General features: G+C 48.4%; 1 protein-coding gene across 1 annotated transcript in view; it reads left to right on the plus strand.

Moving 5' to 3' along the window:
- Positions 1-2,122: 2,122 nt before the first annotated feature.
- Positions 2,123-24,729, plus strand: part of PLEKHG4B (pleckstrin homology and RhoGEF domain containing G4B) — a 230,616-nt gene continuing 208,009 nt past the window's right edge. The window contains exon 1 of the mRNA XM_077808715.1: positions 2,123-2,446. Within this exon, the coding sequence (XP_077664841.1) occupies positions 2,123-2,446 (324 nt within the window). The remainder of the gene's footprint in view (positions 2,447-24,729) is intronic.

Below are 24,729 nucleotides of genomic sequence, written 5' to 3' on the forward strand. Positions count from 1 at the left end.
TCCAGTTCCAGGCAGTGGGGCCTGTGTGTACTCAGTCCCTCTGGAAACCAGGTCTGAAATAGGGAGCAAGGACCCCAGCCCAGTAACAGCAGGTGCTGTCCCTTGGGGCTTAGCCAAGCTGATTACAGAATGAGCCCTACCTGAGAGGCACCATGTACCTCCCCCTAAAGAGCCAGACTTCAGTGGTGATCCAGCCCAGCTGGGGTATCAACAGGAATGAGAACGAGGTAGGAAGTTCTGAGCAGCAAGGAAAGCCTAGAGGGGAACTTGAGAAGAGAGGCAGGAAGTGCCCAGGGAAAACTGCAGCAAAGGTCACGCAATCACAGACATGAAGGTCGCTATCTTAAAACAAAAAAACTTCAAATCCAGACTCCAGCGAGAAACTGCTGAATTGGAATTCATTTGCAAATTGGATACTATTAATTTAGGCTTAAATAGAGACTGGGAGTGGCTAAGTCATTATGCAAGGTAGCCTATTTCCTCTTGTTTTTTCCTACTCCTCCACCCCAGATGTTCTGGTTTAACTTGGATTTAAACTTGGAGAGTGGTCAGTTTGGATGAGCTATTACCAGCAGGAGAGTGAGTTTGTGTGTGTATGGGGGTGGGTTTTTGGAGGGGGGTGAGGGAGTGAGAGAACCTGGATTTGTGCAGGAAATGGCCCAATTTGATTATCATGCACATTGTGTAAAGAGTTGTCACTTTGGATGGGCTATCACCAGCAGGAGAGTGAATTTGTGTGGGGGGGTGGAAGGTGAGAAAACCTGGATTTGTGCTGGAAATGGCCTAACCTGATGATCACTTTAGATAAGCTATTACCAGCAGGACAGTGGGGTGGGAGGAGGTATTGTTTCATATTCTCTGTGTATATATAAAGTCTGCTGCAGTTTCCACGGTATGCATCCGATGAAGTGAGCTGTAGCTCACGAAAGCTCATGCTCAAATAAATTGGTTAGTCTCTAAGGTGCCACAAGTACTCCTTTTCTTTTTGCGAATACAGACTAACACGACTGTTACTCTGAAACCTAGCAAAGAGAAAGGAGCAGACCTAGCTGTTGGGGACAGGGCCCTGGGCTGTTACCAACGTCAGGTTGGGACTGGGTTTCCCTACTGGCTCCAAAGAAGGGGGTGTACACACACCCAGAGAGGGTTACCGAGCCCAGGAGGGGTCTGCTGGCTGAGCAAGAGCCCCAGTGATAGCAGAAGGACTTCTTTCTGTGGAAAGACCTCTTTGGACTTTTAATGTGAGACAAGCTGGGCCCCAGAAGGGGGGACTAAAGGTGGTGACCTGGCCGGAGGGCTGAGTTACTAGGCAGAGAACCTGCCATGGTGCTGGAGTGACCATGGATGGGGGATGCTAGCCCAGCGAGAGGGCTGTGATGCCATGCCTGGCCGCCAGGGGGACACGTAATGATGAGTGGATTCGTTTATGATTGGCATAGTCAGGAGGACTGAACTCCCCCTGTGATCCGTGAGGGCTGGTGGAAGTCTTGGTTGCTGAAGGAAGGTCTGCTCTCCCAAGCGGGTGTAACAAGGGACCAAGCCGGTCCCTGGATTTCCCACTTCAGTTCCAGGGACTGGTGAAGCAGCTCTAGGGGTTTCTCCAGCAGCTCCTAGAAAACCAACAGAAGCAGAGGGAAGTGCAGGCGGAGCTACAGATGCGGCAGCAGCAATACCCCTCTCAGAGATCCTGCAAAGGGAAATCAACCCAGGGTCTGCCTTGCCCACGGTCAAAAAGAGCAGACACGGAGAGCATGCCTGGGCTGTGCTGAGAAGGTTAGCCCAGGAGAGCAGGACATGAGAAAGTGTACCAGTGTGGCCTAATGCCAAGACTGGGACAAGAGTTCTTTGTTTTGGGTGCAGAGAAGCTGGCCATATCAAAAGACACGGCCTGCTTAGGAAATTGCTGAGTGGCAAAAGGAGGGGCCAGGGCCCAAGAAGTGAGAAAGGAGAAGGTGACCTCTGACACAAACCCCCAGGAGGCAGGCAAAGTGGAGGTGGTAGTGATGGCCATGGACCTTGCAGACCCTCCACCAATACACCCTATCGGGTGCTGCAGGGAGGTGAAGGATGAAATGGTTGGCATAGAGATGAAGCAGGGACAAACACAAGGGTGGAGTAGTCCATGGTGGGTTCTCAGACCCTGATGGAAAAGGTTTTGGGGGATGCAGCAGTGGCAGCAAAAAGGCTACAGAAGAAGCTAATGGCCTCAGAACAGGCTGTGCAGGCAGCTGTTAATGAGAACGAATGGCTGCAGGAAGAGCGCTGGGATACTGCAGAAGAGAAGGATTGCCTCTTCATTCTGGTGAATCACTGGCAGGGGAGCTGGAGACACTGTGTGCGCAGGCTGTACAAGCGCGCACCCGGTGACAGCGACGAGATGATGAGGGATGAAGCTTGGACAAGAATAGAACTAGCCCCCCGTGTGGGCCAGGTTCTAAGGAGGAGGGTATATAATGGAGGCCTTGGCCTGTGGGCTATAAAGCCTGGAGCTAGGTCAAATGGATTACAGAGCGAGCTCCACCTGAGGGGAAAACCGCAGCAAAGGTACAGGAGCAGGCCGAGCTGTTTAGTACAGGGCCTTGGGGCAGAACCTAGAATCCATAGTAGGACTGGTTCTCCCATGGTTTCTAAGGAAGGGGATGTACAAGGCCATAGAAAGGGCTATCAAGGCCAGTAAGGACAGGCTGAGCCAAAGTCAGGCTGAGGAAGAGCCCCCAAAGGGACAGAAGACCTTGTTTCTGTTAAAGACATTTTTGGACTTGTAGTTTGGGATGAGCATGACCCAGGAAGGAGTGGACTAAAAGACGGTCACCTGGCTGAAGGGCTGAGTTCCCAGCCGAAAAAACTGCCAGAGTGCCCTAGCGACCATCGGCGGGGTGCTAGCCCAGCAAGAAAGCTGTGACACCAGGCCTGGCCAGGAAGGGACACCTCTCAGTGAGTGAACTCTGTTACAAACCTGCTTCCATTATGGAAACAGCCTGGTATTGGAGAGAGGTGGGGATGGCCTATGGGAGAGGATGGCTGGAGTGGTCATACAGAAGGGGCAGCAGGGTCCAGTGATGAGAGCAGGGAACAGGTTGTACTGCAGCCCTGCCACTGAGTGGTAACGTGGTCCTGGCCAGGTCACTCTCCCACCTGGTGCCTCACTTTCTCTATCTTTGAAATGGGGATCATCCTGACCCACATTCAGAAAGTGTTTGATCCTCTGCTCTTGCTTCCCAAATCCCTGCCCTCCTTGCCCCACACAGGCCTCTGCCCTGTTCCTCAAACTTCCACGCCCACGTTAGTGCCTGTGTCGCTCCCCCCACCCCCAACTGCAAGGTCTCATGTACAGTTCCCTGCCAGCAAACGGAAGCCGCCCCTAGATCCAGAACAGGAATCGCAGTTCCTGTGCACTGTCCTGAATGGAGTATAGACCATGGACATGGGGAAGGCCAACACTCACATCCAGGTAGATCATCAACCTACTCCTCTGTCCCAGGAGCAGGAAGGCCTCTGGTTCTCGCTGTCTTCGGTAGCTGGAGCTGCTAAGTTGGGGGTGCGGTGAGCAGAGATGGGAACAGGCCATAGGATTAATAAAGTGTCAGGGGGAGACTCCCCCTCCATGGGAGTTGATGTTACCCCTCTGTGGGAGATCCCTTCCTTGCAGATGCTGTGCTTTGGTTCCTGGACTCTGCCACGAAGCCCAGCTCCCATCCCTAGCAGATTGCCTGTTCCCTACCCTGCTGTGCACCAGGCCCTCTGCAGAGAGCTGCTCTGGGCAAGGACTGCAGAGCCAGCTGTCATCCTGGCAGGTGTAGCCCCAGGTTCCATAACCCTGACCCCTGGTCTCCCTCCTCTGACAGACTCTGAAGAAGGCCTGCCCAGAGACATGGATGCCATGCTGAAGAGCTCGCTGGCAGCAACCCCCAGCACAGACAAACTCCAGCACATCTTGGAAGTGAGCAGAATGGGCAAGGGCAGCAGGAATTCTACCTTAACCCTGGGGAGGCCTGGAAATGAGAGGCTGGATGATCCACGTTTCCACTGTGTCCTGCTACCTGAGAGCCATTGGGCCGCCCGTGGTCAGGGCAGTCAGTGCAGAGCAGTGTTTAACCAATTACCAGTCCATGAAAGGACCTTATGATGTACCTGTATGGCACAATAATTCTGCACTGAATCAGTTGATTCAATTTGCTTATTCTCTGGGGTTCAGACCCTCTGTTCTCCCCCTGGGATGACAGAACCCTGTCTTTCAGGCTGTGTCCTAGCCTCTCACAGATATATCCTGCGGCCAGGCCCGCTCAGGGAGCAGTGGGGACAGATGATCTCATCCTGTCAAACCAAACAACTTGGGTCTCATTGAGGCTCAGATGGAAGATCCCATGCATCTCCTGGAGGTAAGAACCGTTCACTCTTCCTGCCACTTGAGGCTCTTACAACAAACAGGGGGCTCCTGCTAAATATCCTGGTTGGGAGCTTTCCCTATTCCCTGGATCCCAGCCCTGGTACAGAGACCTAGTTCATGGGAGCAGCCACTCTCCAGCCCTCCACCTGGAAGCCTGCTGAAATTGTTTACCTAGGACCCATGAAGTTCAGCCCCAGTTTGAGGCTCTACTCCTGAGGTCCTGTTGGAGGAGTCCCAGAGAAGCTAATTGGCCCTCTGGCCCTGCTTAAGATAGCAGCAGGAACAGAAAGCTGACTGAACACACCAGGGCTGCTCCCTGTTCTGGACCGTGTGCTGCCTCTTTCTGCTGCCGCTCCCCTGGCTTGATTTCCTGGCATCTGATTTGTGGTTGTGATCACAAGTTTGTCTTTTGCTTCTGATCTTCCAGGATCCTGACCCAGCTGACTCTTGACTCCTGTCATGTGAGTGTGGACTCTGGCTCTGACCAGTAGGTCTGGCTGCCATTGATCCAGCCGTGACGTGACTTTTATACAATTTCTCCAATGCCTTTTTCTGCCCTCCAGCAAGATACACCAGTACGTTGACTCCCAAAGTCCTAGTTGCCTCCTATTCATGGGCTAAGGGGTAGTACTTGTCTTGCCCCCACCTCCACCCCCACCCCAGCTGCTTCTCCTCTGCTCTAGGGAGATTCCCAAAGGAAAAATCTGCTCTTCTCTTAGGATCAGTCCCAGCAGTAATTCCACCCACCCTGGCCTCAGCTCAGCTACTTTGTTTACCTGGGATCTGGGACCACTTTTGAAGCCCTTAGCATGGGGGTGGAGGTGGGAGCAGAGGCTGAAGCTCCAGCAGTTTCCACCAAAAAACACCACCCTGTCTTTCTATGGTCTGACTAGGGCTCACCATCCATCCTAGAGCTGAACACCAGGTGGGAGCTGATAGATTGTCCTTGGTGGGCCAGGTTCTTGTGTGTGATGGAGCTGTGTGCCAGAGAGAGCCAGGAGCAGATTCACCATGCAGGACCAGGCTAAACAGCCTGTAATGCTAGGTGAGTACAACTACGGCCATATATAGACACCTTGGCCATCTGTGGGGACTGAATCTGGGCACTTCAGTGCCAAAGGCACAACTCACTCCAACTTGAGTTATTACAGTAGTGACCCCTGCCAGCCCCTCTGAGGGGGGTCAGTATTATCTCTGTTTGCTGGCGCACAGGGATGGAAAGCAACTGGCTGCAAGGTCACACACCACGTCACTGACAGAGGCAGGAAGGAAGCATGGTACTGATACCAGTCCAGCTCCAACCACTAGAATCCACCCACTTCCAAAGCCAGAGAACCCAGGAGCCCTGACTCTGACAGCTAGGCCTTAAATGTCAAGACCAACCTCCTTCCCACTCAAGAAGCCATAGAAGGGACCATCTGATGAGCTCCCCTTTGGAATGCCACTGTCAGAGACCATTGGTAGTGGGTGCCAAGTGATTGAGCAGGGAACTCCTTGAGAGACTCCTAGAGACTCGCAGATGTTTCACTGTGACCCTCTGGTAGCCATGGACAGTGTGCTGCATTGAAGAGACTCTCCTGGTCTCACAAAGGATTTCTTTTCTCCTAGATAGTCGGTCAACCAGTGAGGCCAGTTTGCAGAATGTGGAAGAGCTGTTTGGCGATGGGTTGGAGGATTCACCGTGTAGGTGGCAGCAGCTTCAGTGCCTGGGGTCCACATGGGCCAAGCCTCCACTCCTGACACTCCAGGCTAATCTCCCACTGCTCTCAGTGAGGCTTTGGCTTCAGCTGCTGGGCCTGCGTCCCTAGGTAGAGGATGCAGGTATTTCCATCAGGCTGCTCAATGGCAAATGCAGCCATCCGAAGAAGAATGGAAGTGAAAGAGCAAAGCTGGACCATCCGCTGAGCTGCTGTAATCAAGTGAGCGGAGCAGGGGAGAGAAGACGGAGAACACGAAGGTGGCTGGTGGCAGTAGGGAGGAGAAGCAGTTTGGGAGCCAAGAGACTAAATATAAATAGTTGATGAATACTGCAGGCTTTGTCTTGTGTCGTGAATGGCTGGAAATGGGTCTCTTCACTATCACCCTAAACTTTAAAATAGCTGTGTATGATGAAAGGGCCGGTCTATAAAGGTAAGAGGTCACTCTAGAGACTTCAAGTCCCAGATTCTGTCGCTGTTGCATGCTTCTACCAGCTGATCTCAACCCAACAAATCCCTCAGGTGGTAGCAGTAGTGAGCTCTTGTCCTCTTTTTCTGGACTAGCCACCAGGAAAAGAACACGAATCATGTGGCCAAGGAAATAGAGAGGCACGGGATTTGAGGACTTGAGCTGCAATAGATCCTCCTGTGCACGGGCTGAGTGGGCAACCTCTCTACTGCCCTATCTGGTTTCCAGCCCACATGCACTATGGAGGAGGTGATGGACTTAACCCAAAGGTGGGGGTGGGAAGAAGTAGAGTGAAGAGGTGATCAGAGAGCCATCCCATAGCATTCCTCCTAGAGTCACTCCAACAACCACCTGGCTCCTTCCTGCCGTAGGTCGCAGCCCCTAGGTTCCATCAGGAATTTCTGAATTAACCCTCTAGAAAGCAGCCTCTGGCTCTCTACAAGCTCTCACACAGCCCTGTCACGAGAGGTAAGAAATAAGGTCCTGCCTCCCCCAACTGCTCGGAGGAATCCTCTCAGAGAAATCAGTGCAGGGCATTATGCATCTCTACAAACAGATCATTTTGCATGGTGTCGTCAAGAAGCTGGACACCCCTTGGCAGCTCTTTTTAGAGCAACATTAACTCCCACAGGGATTTCTGCTCTAAATGCTCCGGGCCTGAGGGAAGGATTCTGTGGGAAACAGGCCTTTCCCTTGCTCCAATCCAGGCTCTGCTGTTCTGATGCTGCAGAGATGATAGGGAAGGCTTGAGGGTTCCTGGAGAGCAAGCTGCAATGCCAGCAGTCCCATTCTGCCTCAGCTCTGGGGACACGTTCTCTTTCTCCCCTGGCACCTTGCAATGGAGGGAAGAGGGGGACACGTGAGCTGGAGTCTCTCCCTGGTTTACAGATAACTTATCCCGCAGTAACACAAGTGTGGACTCAGGGGAATGCTGTGCTCCGGTGTCTGTGCCCTGCAAGATACTCACTCATGAAGGGAAGCAACACTGGTCTTGGCAGTGGAATCTGGGCAATAAGGAAGAGGAGTTGGAAATTCTCCATGGGGAGGGGAAATGGGGAAACCCAGTGGGACGATGTGTATGACTGGAACGTTAGTGTCGCTAGTTACAACTCATTGAGGTAGGGGAGAGAGGGTAAAAAAAAAAGTGGTGGGCAGGGTAGCACTTTACATTAAACCAGCAGTTCTCAAACTGTGGGTCAGGACCCCAAAGTGGGTTGCAACCCCATTTTAATGGGGTCACCAGGACTGGCTTAGACTTGCTGGGGCCTGGGGCCAAAGCTGAAGCCCGAGCCTCGCTGCCTGAGGCCGAAGCCAAAGCCTGAGGGCTTCAGTCCTGGGCAGTCAAGCTCAGGTTGCAAGCCCCCTGTCTGGGGCTGAAGCCCTTGGGCTTTGATTCTAGCCTCCCCATGCAGGTGGTGGGACTCAGGCTTTCCCCTCCCCCTCGCACTTGGAGTGGTGGGGCTCAGGAGGTCTCAGGCTTCGATTTCCTCCCCTCCTGGGGCCATGTAGTAATTTTTGTTGGCAGAAGGGGGTCGGAGTGAAACAAAGTTTGAGAACCCCTGCGTTAGACACATTACTTGTTTTATGTTCTTGGTTATTGAGAACCCCAGGACCTCGAATGGACAGGGATCAATCTGCTAACTAATACAGCCCAGCAGATGAACCGGTGCGGGGCTGGCACAGTTCACTGAATCCAAACCAGGGAGCAGGAAATGTTTCTCCTTGTGTTGGGCCAGGCACGCAGCGAGGACTCTGCCCACTGTGCAGCCACCAATGGGACTGGAAGGACACAAGCACTGCAACCAGAATGACGTGTGTGTGTCTCTCTTTCCCAGGGCCAACCATCCATGAGGCTGAAGACTTGTGGTGCTGGGACTGGCACCAGGACAGCAGGCTCCTGGGCTACAGGAACACAGCCAGGGTTGGGGAGGTGCGGACACGCTGCCAGGGCATGAGACAGCTCAGGGAGTGGGGGTGACTGGGTCCCCTGCAGTGGCTGCCTCCTGGGGCCACTAGACGGAGATACCGTTCTAGCCCCAGGATTTGGAGCCTGGTTCTGGGCAATCTGCTAATGCCTCACATCCTGTTGGTTTGAGGTCTTCTGCCCCCCTCTTCCTCCTGGTGGAAGGAGCAGGGAGGGGCTCACTCGAGAAACTTTTGTTTTTTGGACTTAGGAACCGAGATGGAGGCCTGTGACGGTCTTTGCTCATGGGGAGCAAAGCCTAGGGGTCAGGGTTTTGGCCCTTCAACATGCAGGGGTGGGGGGCTTGATAGGGGAACCCAGGGTCTCCCACTTCACCAGGCTCTGGCCCAGGTCCCCTAAGAGCAACACAAGGGTCTGACACAAAGGAGCACCTTAAGGCTGCCCTCCCGGGCCACTTCCTACCACACCACTATTGTCCAAAGTACACAGTCTATCACAGGAGGCTCTGAAGGGAGTCAGCTCACTCCTTGGCACCTCTTCACTTCTGGGCAACTCTCTCCCTCTTGGGGTAGCAGCTGCCTCCTCTCATGACTTGGCACTCCAGCCAGGCCAGTTCCTAGCTTCTCCCCTTCCAGGGTAGTGCATAAACAAAAGCCAGGAAATCAACACCCAAAAAACTGTTTAGGAGGTGTGAAAGGGAAATGCCTCCCTCTCTGTGTATAACAGAGGCAGGTCTCTTCCCTCAGGGAGGGGCTTTCAGGTAGCTGCTGAGGGAGAGATCCTGCCTTCCCTCAGGGCCTGCAAGATTGAGGTCCCTCCTCTTCCCTGTTCTGCTCCCATTTAAATCCTCCCCCAGTCTGTGCATCCCCTGCAGGTGTGTTGGGGTGGGGCTGGTTGAGGCCAGAGCAGCTCCTTAACCCCTTCTTGCTTAGTGTGAGGTTTGTATTCCCCATCACAAGTTCAAACAGAGGAGAAAAAACCTTGAAGTTACAGCTTTCCATACTGTTAATGGCTAACAAGCCTTGCAGGCCTGAGAGCCTATTTTTGAAAGTAGAGCTTTTTATTATAGACTTTCAGATGACATGGTCACTTCTGGTTTTCGAAGCAGTTCCTTCTGTTTTAGCCTGTTTGGCTGCTTAAGTGGCTCCACCACCTGGAGTCGGTTTTGGTTTTTTTCTCCTGGTGTTTGCCATATCAGTGACTGGGTGGGCACGTGATGCTTCTGGCAGTGCACAAGCACAGTCAGCTCCAGTTACAGGCCCTCAAAAGACAGTGTCCTGCTTCTTTTTGTTGAGATGTCTTCTCTTCCTCTTGGAGACCAGGGGGTGGTTATGAGAGCTTGATCAGAAATGGCTTTCCCGTCCTGCAAAACTTTGAGATTTGCCATTCTGCATGGATTTTCCCATTCCGCATCAGGATGAAACTGAGACTTTTCCAACTTTTGTATGGAAAAGGGAGGAGGGAGGGAGAGAGAGCAAGAGAGACCCCAGCACGAGAATAGCCAACAGTGAGACTGCTCACCGAGTATGTGTGACAGAGGTTCAAATTCCAGGTCTGAAACATGACTGCTATGGCAATTCCTTTGGGAGTAGTTAGTGTCCACCAGCTCCTGATACAAAGAGATTGTGCAAAGAGAAAGCAGAGTTCAAATGCATTACTTTTCAAACAAAATACTGGAATCTGCCACCATCATCTTCTAAGGTATTACAGTTAGGAGCCTGTCTACCTTGGATTTGGTGGGGTTGGAGCATAGGTGCTGGAACTAGGGTGGCTTGAAGAGGTTAGATCACATACATGGTTTACAGTTCGATTCAATGGCTCTCAGCATTTCTTCCGCCCCCACATTGTACAAATTTTTCCAGCAGCCCTGGGAGATGCTTCAAAGGAAACAAAAAAAGACAACTGGATACATATTTTGGAAAAAAAGCATTTGTCAAAAGTAGGGCTGTCAATTAATCACAGTTAACTCACACAATTTACTCAAAAAAATTAATCATGAGTAATCGCACTGTTAAACAATAGAATACCAACTGAAATTTATTAAACATTTTTGGATGTTTTTCTACATTTTCAAATATATTTATTTCTATTCAACACAAAATACAAAGTGCACACTTTATATTATTTATTTTTATTACAAATATTTGCATTGTAAAAATGAACAAAGTATAACGTACAAATGTAGATATTTTTGTTTTGTTACGTAACTGCACTTAATGTCACCTGAAAGTGAGAACAAGCGTTCGCATGGCACTTTTGTAACTGGTGTTGCCAGGTATTTACGTGCCAGATATGCTAAACATTTGTATGCCTCTTCATGCTTCGACCACCATTCCAGAGGATATGCTTCCATGCTGATGATGCTCGTTAAAAAAAATGTGTTAATTAAATTTGTGACTGAACTCCTTCGGGGAGAATTGTATGTCTCCTGTTCTGTTTTACCCACATTCTGCTATATATATCATGTTATAGCAGTCTTAGATGATGACCCAGCACATCTTCGTTTGAAAAACTTTCACAGCAGATTTGACAAAACACGAAGAACATACCAATGTGAGATTTTTAAGGATAGATACAGCACTCGACCCAACGTTTAAGAATCTGAAGCGCCTTCCAAAATCTGAGAAGGACGAGGTGTGGAGCATGCTTTCAGAAGTCTTAAAAGAGCAACGCTCTGAAGCGGAAACTAAAAAAACCCGAACCACCAAAAAAGAAAATCAACCTCCTTCTTTCTGGTGGCATCTGACTCAGATGATGAAAATGAACATGTATTGGTCCACTCTGCTTTGGATCATTATCGTGCAGAACCCATCATCAACGTGGACATGTGTGTAAGCGGGGGAATAGTCCCGCTCTTGTGGGGAACTTTCCTGGCTTCTGCACTACCCCAGTGAAGTGGGCTAACGAAAGGATCTGAGTCCTCGCTCCCACTTCCTTTACCAGTGGCCTCCCTGCCCTTGAGGACTCCCCTTCCACTCTCCTGTCTGGCAGAGTCCTTGTAACCCCAACAAGGCTGGGCCCAAGATTCCTGGGGGGCTCAACCCCCAACCCTGCTGTGGTCACCTAGGACAGGGGCTAGGGTGTCCCCACTCCGGGGTACTCTCTCTGCACTGGGCACTTCTCTGACCCAATGACCATTACATCCAAGTTAAAGCAAATGCAAGTTATTTAATCAACAATTAATTTTAAAAAGAATAAGGAAAAATGGGAAAGGTTAAAAGAAACACATCACCCCGCTCCGTGGCAGGGAACATCACAAACAGTGTCTCTGGAACGTCCGGGCAGTTCACAGTCTGTTCCTTGTAAGTCCCAGGCCTTCTTCTCAGGCCCTGGCTGTGCTGCAGGGATGCTGCGGGTTGGACACTTGCTCTGGTGGTGGCCACACGCTCTCAGGCTCTAAGTGATAGGACCCTTCTTCCCAGTGTCGCCTCCGCCCTCTTGGGGTTACTATCCAAGCCTGGCCTGCAGAGCCCCTTCTCTGAGGCGTCTCCCTGTGCTGGGCCTGCTGCCCAGGGTCCCCCTCGCTCTCCCCAGATGCTCACTGCACCCAGCTCCGGACTGCTCCAGCCGCAGCTCCACCACTCGGTCGCCGCTGCTCTGCCTCCAGCTCCCTGGGCTGCTTCTTTGGCTCCTCTGCCTCTGGTTGCTGCAGCTCTGCTCCCAGGACAGCTCTGCTCTGCAGGTTGCTTCTGTGACTCTGCTCCCAGCACTGACCTGCTTCGTGGGCTGCTTTTCTGGTCCCTCTGGCTCTGGTTGCTGCAGCTCTGTTCCCAGGGCAAGTCTGCTCTCTCTGGGCTGTGCCTCTGGCTTTGGGGCTGCAGCTCTGCTCCCAGCACAGGGGCTGCTCTCTCTGGCCTGCTTTTCTGGTCCCTCTGGATCTGGCTCAGCTCTGCTCCCCAGCTTAGTTTGGGCCCCCCTGCTTTCTCCTTAGTTTGGCCCCACTCTGTCTGACCCAGGCAAATCCAGCTCACACAGAGGACGGGACCTCCCTGGCCTCCTGACTCCCTGATTAGCCTGCTCGCCCTGTCATTCAGGCTGACCTAGAGCATTGGCCTCTCCCCATTGTTCCTGGGGGCTGTCAGTCTCAGGGTCCTGATTCCCCATTGACCCTTCCCCCTTTTTAGTACTGGGAGCTAGCAACTAAAACACCCCCACTGAATGTTAGTAAGGGGACAACAGTCTCCTTACATAATAATAAATTCCTATTTACTTCAGTGAGTGCTGGATCAGGCCCATAATGCTCATCCTCAAAAACCTGGAGCTTCTCTTTCCAACTTTCTGGAAGTAATTAACATTTTTGCTCTATTCTCAGGGTTTAAAATTAACTGGAAAAGTTGAGGGTTATGCTGCTCTCTCAATATTGTCTCAGAACTACTTTTTCCAACTGGGAGTTTTAGTGCCAAAAATAAACAAAATATTTGGTTATCTAGATCAATGCTGATGCAAAGGACATGATTTTCAGAAACTTATCAGCCTACAATAATGAGTGGTATCAGAAATGATTTAGAGAGATGAAACAATAATTTTCTCCCACAGTGAAACAAGTAACTCCTGTAAAATAATTTACGCTTCTTGAGTTAATTTATTGGTGTCTGTGATACCACAGAATGTAAACAATGCTTTTTTAAAAACACAATGGTAGGGCCAGATCATTTACAATGGTTGGTACCTTACTCCTTCAGGAGTCTCTTGAAATCAATAGACCCAATTGTGAGTTAAGTACCACTCAACATGAGTAAAGGTACCACAAGCTGACCATCTGTCTGTGCTCTTGAATAAAGCATTGTGTATATGTTTCCACAAATTAAAGAAAATAAAAATTTAGTGCAAATGAATAAACATGCTCCATGGTGTGTGGAACCCAAGCATTATGGTCACAGTTCTGGAATTGGATCTGTTCGTCTGCACATTCGTGTGCACAGAGAGCCCACTGGGTTTTCTGGGGTTCTGCATAGGCACACGGGTATCTGCTCCTTGCATATATCCAGTTGCAGGGTTGGGGCCTAAGTTGGGGACAGGGCAGAGGCATCGCTGGGAAGAAGGGTCCTACCACTTAGAGCCTGAGAGCGTGTGGCCACCACCGGAGCAAGCATCCAAACCGCAGCATCCCTGCAGCACAGCCAGGGCCTGAGAAGAAGGCCTGGGACTTACAAGGAACAGACTGAGAACTGCCCTGACCTTCCAGAGACACTGTTTGTGATGTTCCCTGCCACGGAGCGGGGTGATGTGTTTCTTTTAACCTCTCCCATTTTTCCTTATTCTTTTTAAAATTAATTGTTGATTAAATAACTTGCATTTGCTTTAACTTGGATGTAATGGTCAGTGGGTCAGAGAAGTGCCCGGTGCAGAGAGAGTACCCTGGAGTGGGAACACCCTAGCCCCTGTCCTAGGTGACCACAGCAGGGTTGGGGGTCGAGCCCCCCAGGAATCCTGGGCCCAGCCTTGTTGGGGTTACGAGGACTCTGCCAGACAAGAGAGTGGAAGGGGAGTCCTCAAGGGCAGGGAGGCCACTGGGTAAAGGAAGTGGGAGCGAGGACTCAGGTCCTTTCGCTAGCCCACTTCACTGGGGTAGTGCAGAAGCCAGGAAAGTTCCCCACAAGAGCGGGACTATTCCCCCGCTTACAATTAGTGTTTATTATTTGTATTATAGCACCAATAGCCCCAATCATGGACCAGGATCCATTGTACTAGGTGCTGTACAAATATAGAACTGAATTGTTCTATTGATTTCAATGGGCATTGGATCAGACCCTATGTCAGGGGTGGCCAACCTGAGCCTGAGAAGGAGCCAGAATTTACCAATGTACATTGCCAAAGAGCCACAGTAATATGTCAGCAGCCCTGCCGATCAGCGCCCCCCGCCTTTCTCTCCTCACTTCCTGATCAGCTATTCTGTAGCGTGCAGAAGACTCTGGGGGTGTGGGGGAGGAGCGAGGGCATGGCAGGCTATTGGGAGGGGGTGGGAAGGGGTTGAGTGGGGACAGGGCTTGTGACAGAGCCAGGGGTTGAGCAGTGAGTACCCCCGGCCCATTGGAAAGTTGGCACCTGTAGCTCCAGCCCCGGAGTCGGTGCGTATACAAAGAGCCGCATATTAACTTCTGAAGAGCCGCATGTGGTTCCGGAGCCACAGGTTGGCCACCCCTGCCCCATGTTATCTACACAGATGGATGCCTTATGGGGCCAGATCACAGCTAGTTCTGCATGCTGGCACAAGAGAGTAGAGGAGACATAAGATTCTCCTTTATTCCCTTGCGCTGCTGCTCTATACCACCACTTCCTGTGTATAGGGAAAGCAGACTCCACAGATTCACTACAACCCTGCCCGCCTCCGCCATGCATATTGGCGGGAAGGGGCAGGATGGGCAGCATAGTTATGCCAGCACTTGGAGAGCACACACTGTGACATATATAGACCTCTCTGACTTTACTCCCTCCCCAGAGTAATGGGAAGGATACTGGGAGGATATTGGAGTACCAAGTCACAATCACCCAGCAGGGCAGCACAATGCTGTGTTGCTCCTGAAACATGGGCCAGAGTGCAAACTACCCAGCTAGCTCTTGGTAAGCATGAATTTTGCCAGCAAGTGTCTCTATTGCATGCAAAAGCAAGAGCGGAGATAGTGGATAACTCTGGTGGGTATGTCTAGCAAGTCGTATCTTTGGCAAACATGTTCCATTTGTTAATAGAGAAGCCATTGGGCAAGTGTACAGAAACCTCCTTTGTGCCAGGAAGCAACCACCGAATTTAAATATTTTTATTACAGCAAACATGCTCAGTCAAATTGAGAGCTTCCTCAGAATCTAGGCAGGCAGTGACAGGCGCCTCTTTAGAAATTGCTGTGTGAATGCTATTCAACGTCTCTGTGAGCTGCCTGCAGAATGCCTCACTTGCTTAAATCAGCTTGTTTCTTATGTCTCAAAGGTGGCAGATGGGCCTCCAATATTTGAGCAAGCCAAAGATAATTCAAAATAACAAAGTTATCAGAAAGTAATTGAAAAAAGCTCTGACTGTTCCGCGTAGGCTCTCATAAAGCCCTGCCTCTGGGGGTATGTCTACATAGCATTTTGGAGTGAGCTTTCCAGCCCGGGTTGACACACTCGGACTAACGGGGTGTGTGCTAGCTCTAAAAACAACTGAAGAGCCAGCACTGTGAAGTTGCAGCTAAGGTTAGAACTTGGACTCTAAAGCTAAGGGAGAAAGGAGGGCTTCAGAGTTTGAACTTCAACTTCACAGCACTGTCAATACTGCTATTTTTAAACACTATCATAAGCCGCACTAGCCCTGAGTCTATCAGCCCAGGCTGGGAGGTTCACTCCCACTAGCTCCAAAATGCTGTGTAAACATATCCAAGGTGACATGCTGGAATGCAGGGACTGGAGAGATCCAAACTGGGCAAAAACTGGGACTTTTTTTTAAGAACGGATTTTAAAATTTAAATCAGATCTTATTTATGTGTTCCTAGTTCTTCACTTTCTCTCCTTTTTATAGCGTTAAATTGCTGAAGTGAATGCTTTGCACTTATTTCATTAATTAGTTTCCAAATTGTTAGTAGAATTTATATGAAGATTTATACGAAGACTTTTTCTACTAAGAAGTTTCACATTAAACAGCTCATCTATGCGGAACAAGAGAGGTCCCTGGTCTTAACAACATCACACTGCAAGAGCAGCGCAAACTCAGAAACAAAACTGATAAACAGTCTGTGCTGTATTTGCAGCCAACACCAGCTTCCACTACATTGAACTTCCACAAGTCAAGAAGGCTGCAATGCTCAACTTAAAGCACACGACCAGTCTCACTGAAGTCAATGGGATTATTCATATGTGAAGAGAACTATGCACAGGCGGCAGTGTTTGCAGGATCAGGGCCTTAGCTTTCACTGCTTTTTTTCCTTTCTCCGGAGTACTTTTCTAACATTTAAATAAGCTACCCTGCTAGTAGTGGCATTCTTTAAAAGAGCCTGTATAATGTGTATTCTCCCTGCTCAGCCAGTCCAAAGTCTCAGCAGGTACAGCAGCTGTCATGTGATGGTACAGTCTGTACGAATGAGGGGGATTTCATCTCTCTAACTGAAACACACACAATAAAATCCCCTTATCACAAGCAGGAGAGTCTTTACGAAACAAAGACTCCCTCCAAATGAGTGAGACTTGGAGCAGAACTATAAGGGGTGGTGCCAGTTATGAGAGGCGAAGGGAACGTGATTTTCCCTCACCATTTCCTCCCTGGAAAAGGGACCTCTAGCAGTGCCGCAGCTGTTCTGCAGTTTCTTTAGAGTGCCTTACTAATCCTGCCTGCTCCCATGAGAAAAGCCTGACCCAAGAGGAGCTTCTCTTCATGCCACAGTGGATTGGACATTGGAGGAAGGGCAGGAGGACAGTAAAAAGAGTAAGGAAGATTTCCCCCAGAGAAAAATGGTCTGGGAGACAGAAAGGGAGGAACTGATGTGATCCAGCTGAAATTGTTATATCTTAATTGCATGTGCTGTGTTCTCACAACACAGCTGTATACTGAGAGGATGGGGGCTAATGAGGACTGACTCCACTGCAAGCTCACGGAATATATGAAGGGTCACATCTATCACTGAGTCACAATCTGCTTTCACACCTGTGTAAATCCACAATCTGTCCAGTTGTTCTGTACAGCAGGACCCCTATGCCCTATTGGAGCCCCAGTGAAGTCATTAGGGCTCCATGCAGTTGCAGGGATCTGCCCACATGGAGCAACTTTCAGGGTTGGGCCCTATCACCAGAGTTTCTCTTGATTTAAACCCGTGTAAGTGAGACCAGAATCTGGCCTGTCATTCATATCACTGGTGGAGTTATACTGAGCATTTCTGAGCTATATACATCATTGCTAAAATTAGAATATACATCCATTGAGAAACTATATCAACAAAATTTCTAAAACATGTGTCTGTGGGTACATGTTGTCTTACATTGTTTTAACTGGATTACAGCCAAGCCAGTTTCCTCCCTTCTTGCTCTTGTACTAATGCCTACGGAAATAGGAGTTTATTTTTCATATAATCTTTGATGCTCTCTTCTGTACAGGGCCCTTCATCTGCTTTAGTGGAGATGCAGGTTTCAGGAAAAGTCTTCCTAAGGCTATGATCTGGATGATGGGATGGATTGCACCCTCAGCAAATTTGTGGATGACACTAAGCTGGGGGAGAGGTAGATGCCCTGGAGGGTAGGGATAGGATACAGGGGGACCTCGACAAATTGGAGGATTGGGCCAAAAGAAATGTGATGAGGTTCAACAAGGACAAGTGCAGAGTCCTGCACTTAGGACAGAAGAATCCCATGCACTGCTACAGGCTGGGGTCTGACTGGCTAAGTGGCAGTTCTGCAGAAAAGGACCTGGGTATTACAGTGAACGAGAACCTGGATATGAGTCAACAGTGTGCCCTTGTTGAGATCTTTCCAGTCACAGTGTTCTGTGGACTGTTCCTGTCCAAATCCTCATCCGGCAGGCAATCAGGAAAACCTTCTCATATTAATGGTGTTCAATGCCAGCGTATACACTTCTTTAATTGTTTCTGCATAAGCACTGAAAAGAACTCCCTTTATCATTCTCTCTCTCCATTGTTGGAATATAAGCTGGTTAGTCAACATCAGATTGTGCCAGAGCGTAGCCAGCTGGAGCTACTGTAAACAAAGCATCTACAATGAAGGCTGAGATTTTCAAAGCTATGGGAGGAGGGCGAGTTTTGGATGTCCATTTCCCATTAGAAATGAATGAGATTTGGCTGTCCAAAACTTCTAGGCAGATCTGAAAATCCCACCCAAAATGTTTTCAAAATGTTCTAACAACATAGGCCCACCTTATATTTGTTAAATATATTTTTACAAATCAAAACAGCCCACCCCCCACTTACATACTTTTCAGAATGCCAACATGCCCGCAACAAAAACTGCCATCAGAATTTTCAGTTTTTAAAGACACTTTTAAAGACAGAAGTGAGCAAAAAGTACTGGGATACTGAGAAACATTTCTCTGTGTTCCCTCCTTCCTAAAACTATAAGTGTTACCCACTGGGTTGATTTTCAGTATCACTTTACTGCAGTGTTTTTATATACTCTAGCATGCCTATCCTTGTAGGATACTTGTGATGCTAATATTTATTATTATCCACTATCTTTTCAGGACTCATGAGTATTTTCAAGAATAAAGATGTAAGCAGGGTCTGAATGAACTCTCCCCTCACAGCTAACTGGGAGGGGGAGAGACTTCAGGAGCAAACTGTATTTACATGAATACACCTATTCTGCTTAGATATCCAGCAGATAGAGCGGTGTTGCTCAAAGTGATCAACTTTGACTGGTGTTGGGTTACAAATCATTTTAGTACTGAATGCAGGGGTAGTGAAATGCTGCTATCAGCATTGTTGTCTTTATTGTATGAATAAAGGGGAGCAGAACTGTGCTTAACCTGTCCCAAATGAGGGGGTCACCGTCAGCTGAAAGGACCTCGTTAAGCCAGGGGCTCGAATGCCAGAGCCCTGTGAAGATAAGAGGGCTGGAGACAGGTGTCCCAGCCAGGAGGTGTGGCCTCTCCCTAAGGGTATCTGGTCTGGTTTAACCTGTTCCTCCCCATTGCTCAAAGATAGAGCTAAATAGGCTTCATTAGGACCCTTTGTTATTTTTAAGTGTTTAAATGATGGTTGAAATCACTTGTAGTGGGACAGCATTTCTACCCAGCCTGCTAAAAGCTGACAATCACTAAGAGACTGACCTGCAAGTCACAGTAGAGAGGCAGGTGGCAGCAGAAGGTAACTGATAGTCGGCAGGCAGGAGCAGTGAGCAGTTGACGGCAGGAGCGGAAAGAGTGGCTGGCAGGACGGCCAGCAGAGAGGAACTGTGGCTGGCAGGGTGGCCAGTGGCAAGGAACTGCAGCTGGCAGGGCATCCAGCCAAAGCAAGTGCTCAGATGGTGGAGCAAGCAAGGTGACGTCTTCCCCGGTGGGAGGTGAACTCACACAGATGCACCTCTGAACTTTGGGTCCTCACTGACCAAGGACAACCACTGTGAGTGAGGTATGGTGAGGGAGCAGAGCGGGGCACAGGAAAGGAACTGTTGGTTGTGGAACTCAAGAACATGAGGCAGAAGGCACTGCCCCACACACTCTGGGGTGGGTGTCCTGCTCATAGTTTTATGTTGTGGCATTTTCCCTAATTGCTGTTGGGTGACTTCTCTCCTTTCATTAAAAGTTTCTTTTCTACACCCAGACTCTGTACTTGCAAGTGGGGAAGTAGTGCCTCTCAGAGGTGCCCAAAGGTGGTGTGTAATTTTCTCAGGTTACTGAGTGGGGGCTAGAGCCGGTTCTGTGTTGTATTGTTCAAAAGGAATCCTTAAGTATTGAACCCGGCCCTGGTGGCTGCTGGCTCCACCTGGCAGAAAGGTTACAAATAAAACAAATTACTGCATAGCACACTAGCTACTGTAATTCACAAACATATTTGCAAATCACTTTTTATATTATTTGACCTGCTCTATCACAGATTCCGCCCCAGTTCTTCCTACCTTAATAACCCAGCTCCGTCAACATTTTGATATGTGCTCTAGGCACCAAAGCTACATCCCATGCTCGCTCCATTTAACACAGTCAAGACAAAAATATTTATTTTTATCTTTTAAATGCAGTCTACAGACACCATTTGATGTTTGTCATTCCATTATATCTCATTTCAATAGATGCCTCGAAGCTGCAGACATTCAAATAGCTACCTTAACCTCATCCCCTGTACAAATACCTAGTTCCTGTTCACTCTCCAAATGAAAATATTAGGTGCAGACTCAAGAATGCCTCAAGGAAAGATGGAAAACGGATGGGAGGGAACCAATGGGGTATGCAATAAATAGTATGTATTGGGGCAGAGTTAATTTTATTTGGAGTTTGTTAGACCTACATTTCCATACTTTCAAAAAAATGTTTCAAGCGTGCAGTATGATAAGGGAAACTGGAGAAAGAGGATCAGGTTTCAGGAGAAACCTAAGTTCATGGTTCACCAGGGGACTCAGGTATGTAAGCAAAGGTCTAGTTGCTCTCTCTCAAACTGGAGCTTCAACATATAACATGGCTACTTGGAATACTCAAATATCTGTTTCCTGCAACTCTGCCTGCTTGCCACATCACCTATTGTGCATGAAACAAAGTCTAACCCTGATTTACAATATTCTGGCTTTCTAAAGTTTGTTTGTAAAAATACAGTGGTCTAATTAGATTTCCCCGCCCAACCTCCCAAGGTATTGACATGAGTTCACCTCAATGGCTCTGAGTGGGGAAAAAGTAAGAAGGTGGTCAGTGTTGTGTTGCATCTTACTACTGTGTTCTGATTTCCCACGTAATATATAGGAATTATCATTGTACCAGGATACTACTGCTTCAAAAATTAGCCTGGCAGTTTCAAGTTACAGTGTGTTACTAATGGCTAGTACCGTTGTGGTAAAAGTTGACTACAGTTATGTTGCCATTATTCCGTGCCTTGTAAATCTTGGACACTGGGAACGGGGAAGTCTCAAAAATATATACTTACGTGCAAGACTTCCTGAGCCACCTCATTCCAAGAAGCCTATGAAAACATACATGTTTAAAAAGAATATTCTAAAGATCACTTCCCTGGAGATTTCTCAGTTTGCTTTTTATGGGGAAATTGCTTTTTCCAGTAGAGTTTAACAGCTTGATGTCAGGAGTCAGGATTTTTCAGTGTCATGGAAAGTACAGTTGGTTACAAGCTCTGGAACTGTTGGCCTCAACAGTTAAAATTACAAGGTCATAAATAAAAATTGAGTTAAAACAAGATTATTAATCCGAGTTAGGATCTGTGTAAAGAAAGGACAACTGCTTTTGAAATAGAAAGTAAACAACATATAACAAAATATAAGAAAAATAAAAAAGCCACAGCCTTTTAAACACCAGCAAGCATACAATGCTTCCAACAGGTAAATACAGACCAGAGTTATTCAGCATCTAACTGCAATGTTCCATAGTCTCTCACACTCCTTTTTGCCTCCTACTGCCCATGCCACACCCTCAATATTATTTGTTATGATTGTTTTCTCCCTCTCTTCTGTGATCCATGATGAAAGATAGGTTTCATAATCTGGGATTCGTCATGGGGAATCTAAAGCTAATTACAGCAGCCATTCTACTAATCACAATCCTTATGATTACTATTCCTGATACATGGCTCCAAAACAAAATAACAAATTGAGTCTATTAATGAATTATTGTTACTAATGAATAAAGTAGAATTTGATTAAAGGTTTACTGTCAATAATCCCTGCCCCCCAAAATTTACATTCTAATTTGAAACAAGATGTAAAAAGTGGTTTGTTTGTTTTTAAAGCAAGGGTAAAAAGCACTAAGATCATGTATTTACGTAGGCTAGTTACTGTATGTGCATAACTTTGGATCTCAATTATATGAAAGGTATTTTTAATAAAGAAGCATAAATGAGATCAATGGAATTAACCAAGCTAAAGGTTGTGTTTTTTCATGCTTATTCCTTTTTTCCAATTCTATGTTCCTTTTTCTCTCCCTCCATTCTGAGGTTGATTCTATCCATCTCCATTTCTTTTTTCTCAAGTATTTTCTCTCATTTTATACTTTCCATTCTCTCTTCCTTAGAAAGGAAGCATCTCCCTGCCTCTCATTTTTGTCTCTGCCATACTCACCCCATCGTCTATGGTCTCTCCTGCTTTCCTCAGTTACACGGCTTCTGCTCATTTGTTTCCCTTCTGACCTCTCAGCCCCTGTTGCTCTCCATGCTCTCATCACTTTGTCCCTTTTGTTCTGTCCTGGATGTTGTTGCCTCTTCAACATTCTCCATCCCGCTCCCTTTTTTCCCTTCTAATATTAATACCTAGCACGCTACATACATTAACTACTCTATCGTTACACTAGCACTGGGAAGAAGGTAAGTAAATACTATAAACTTTGTTATACAGAAGGTATTGGAGTCAGGGTTAGAACACCAGGCATGCAGCTTCCAGGAGCGCATTAAGTGCATCAGACCATGCTACCAGTCACAGTACTGAGTTTGTTTGTGGCTGAAGACTATACCTCCTGCTTAACAAAGGAGTAGCTCAGCTGTAGGCATCTGTCAGCTAGGAGGGAGTTTGTGGTGACCTCACTGCAATCAGCGGTAGCTCCAGTTGTCCTCACTCCCGACAGCTACTAATTGGTCTGGGATACCAAAAAAATCAAAGGAATTGGGACCAGGGGTCAGATCTTCAGCTGATGTAAATGTGCCAATTTACATCAGCTGAAGATCTGGCCACAAAGGCCAGCCCTGAGCAGCTGCATGGGGGACTTTTAATAGTTCATGGGCACCAGGAAAAAATGTTAAAAAATCTTCAGCAACTGGTTTATATAATTTTACATGCACCTTTGTCTTGAGTGAAAAGGGCAAGAAACTTACTTTAATTTAAATAAAAGTGGAGTAAAGGACTAATGCACATCTTAGGATTTGACTTCTTATTATTTACTATTATCATTGCTTCTGACTTAGTTTTAGCATATTGTGTTTCAGCTTTTAAACTAGATATTGAATGAAAGCATCCCACCATACTGTGAGGACAGTACCACGTAGGGCTGGTAGGCCCTCTCACAGAAAAGAAAGGCCATTTGAGGGTATGTCTACACTACGGAATAAGGTCGAATTTATAGAATTTGGTTTTTTAGAAATCGGTTTTATATATTCGAGTGTGTGTGTCCCCACAGAAAATGCTCTAAGTGCATTAAGTGCATTAACTCGGTGGAGTGCTTCCACAGTACCGAGGCTAGAGTCGACTTCCGGAGCGTTGCACTGTGGGTAGCTATCCCACAGTTCCCGCAGTCTCCGCTGCCCATTGGAATTCTGGGTTGAGATCCCAATGCCTGATGGGGCTAAAACATTGTTGCGGGTGGTTCTGGGTACATATCGTCAGGCCCCCGTTCCCTCCCTCCCTCCGTGAAAGCAAGGGCAGACAATCGTTTCGCGCCTTTTTTCCTGAGTTACCTGTGCAGACGCCATACCACGGCAAGCATGGAGCCCGCTCAGGTAACCGTCACCCTATGTCTCCTGGGTGCTGGCAGACGCGGTACGGCATTGCTACACAGTAGCAGCAACCCCTTGCCTTGTGGCAGCAGACGGTACAGTACGACTGGTAGCCGTCATCGTCATGTCCGAGGTGCTCCTGGCCACGTCGGCTGGGAGCGCCTGGACAGACATGGGCGCAGGGACTAAATTTGAAGTGACTTGACCAGGTCATTCTCTTTAGTCCTGCAGTCAGTCCTATTGAACTGTCTTATGGTGAGTAGGCAGGCGATACGGATTGCTAGCAGTCGTACTGTACCATCTTCTGCCGGGCAGGCAAGAGATGAGGATGGCTAGCAGTCGTACTGTACCATCTTCTGCCGAGCAGCCATGAGATGTGGATGGCATGCAGTCCTTCTGCACCATCTGCTGCCAGCCAAAGATGTAAAAGATAGATGGAGTGGATCAAAACAAGAAATAGACCAGATTTGTTCTGTATTCATTTGCTTCCCCCTCTCCCCCGTCTAGGGGACTCATTCCTCTAGGTCACACTGCAGTCACTCACAGAGAAGGTGCAGGGAGGTAAATCTAGCCATGTATCAATCAGAGTCCAGGCTAACCTCCTTGTTCCAATAAGAACAATAACTTAGGTGCACCATTTCTTATTGGAACCCTCCGTGAAGTCCTGCCTGAAATACTCCTTGATGTAAAGCCACCCCCTTTGTTGATTTTAGCTCCCTGAAGCCAACCCTGTAAGCCGTGTCGTCAGTCGCCCCTCCCTCCGTCAGAGCAACGGCAGACAATCATTCCGCGCCTTTTTTCTGTGTGGACATCATACCAAGGCAAGCATGGAGGCCGCTCAGCTCACTTTGGCAATTAGGAGCACATTAAACACCACACGCATTATCCAGCAGTATATGCAGCACCAGAACCTGGCAAAGCGATACCGGGCGAGGAGGCGACGTCAGCGCGGTCATGTGAGTGATCAGGACATGGACACAGATTTCTCTGAAAGCATGGGCCCTGCCAATGCATGCATCATGGTGCTAATGGGGCATGTTCATGCTGTGGAACGCCAATTCTGGGCTCGGAAAACAAGCACAGACTGGTGGGACCGCATAGTGTTGCAAGTCTGGGACGATTCCCAGTGGCTGTGAAACTTTCGCATGCGTAAGGGCACTTTCATGGAACTTTGTGACTTGCTTTCCCCTGCCCTGAGGCGCATGAAT

Source organism: Eretmochelys imbricata, chromosome 2 (genome assembly GCF_965152235.1).
Source record: "Eretmochelys imbricata isolate rEreImb1 chromosome 2, rEreImb1.hap1, whole genome shotgun sequence".
NCBI lineage: Eukaryota > Metazoa > Chordata > Testudines > Cheloniidae > Eretmochelys > Eretmochelys imbricata.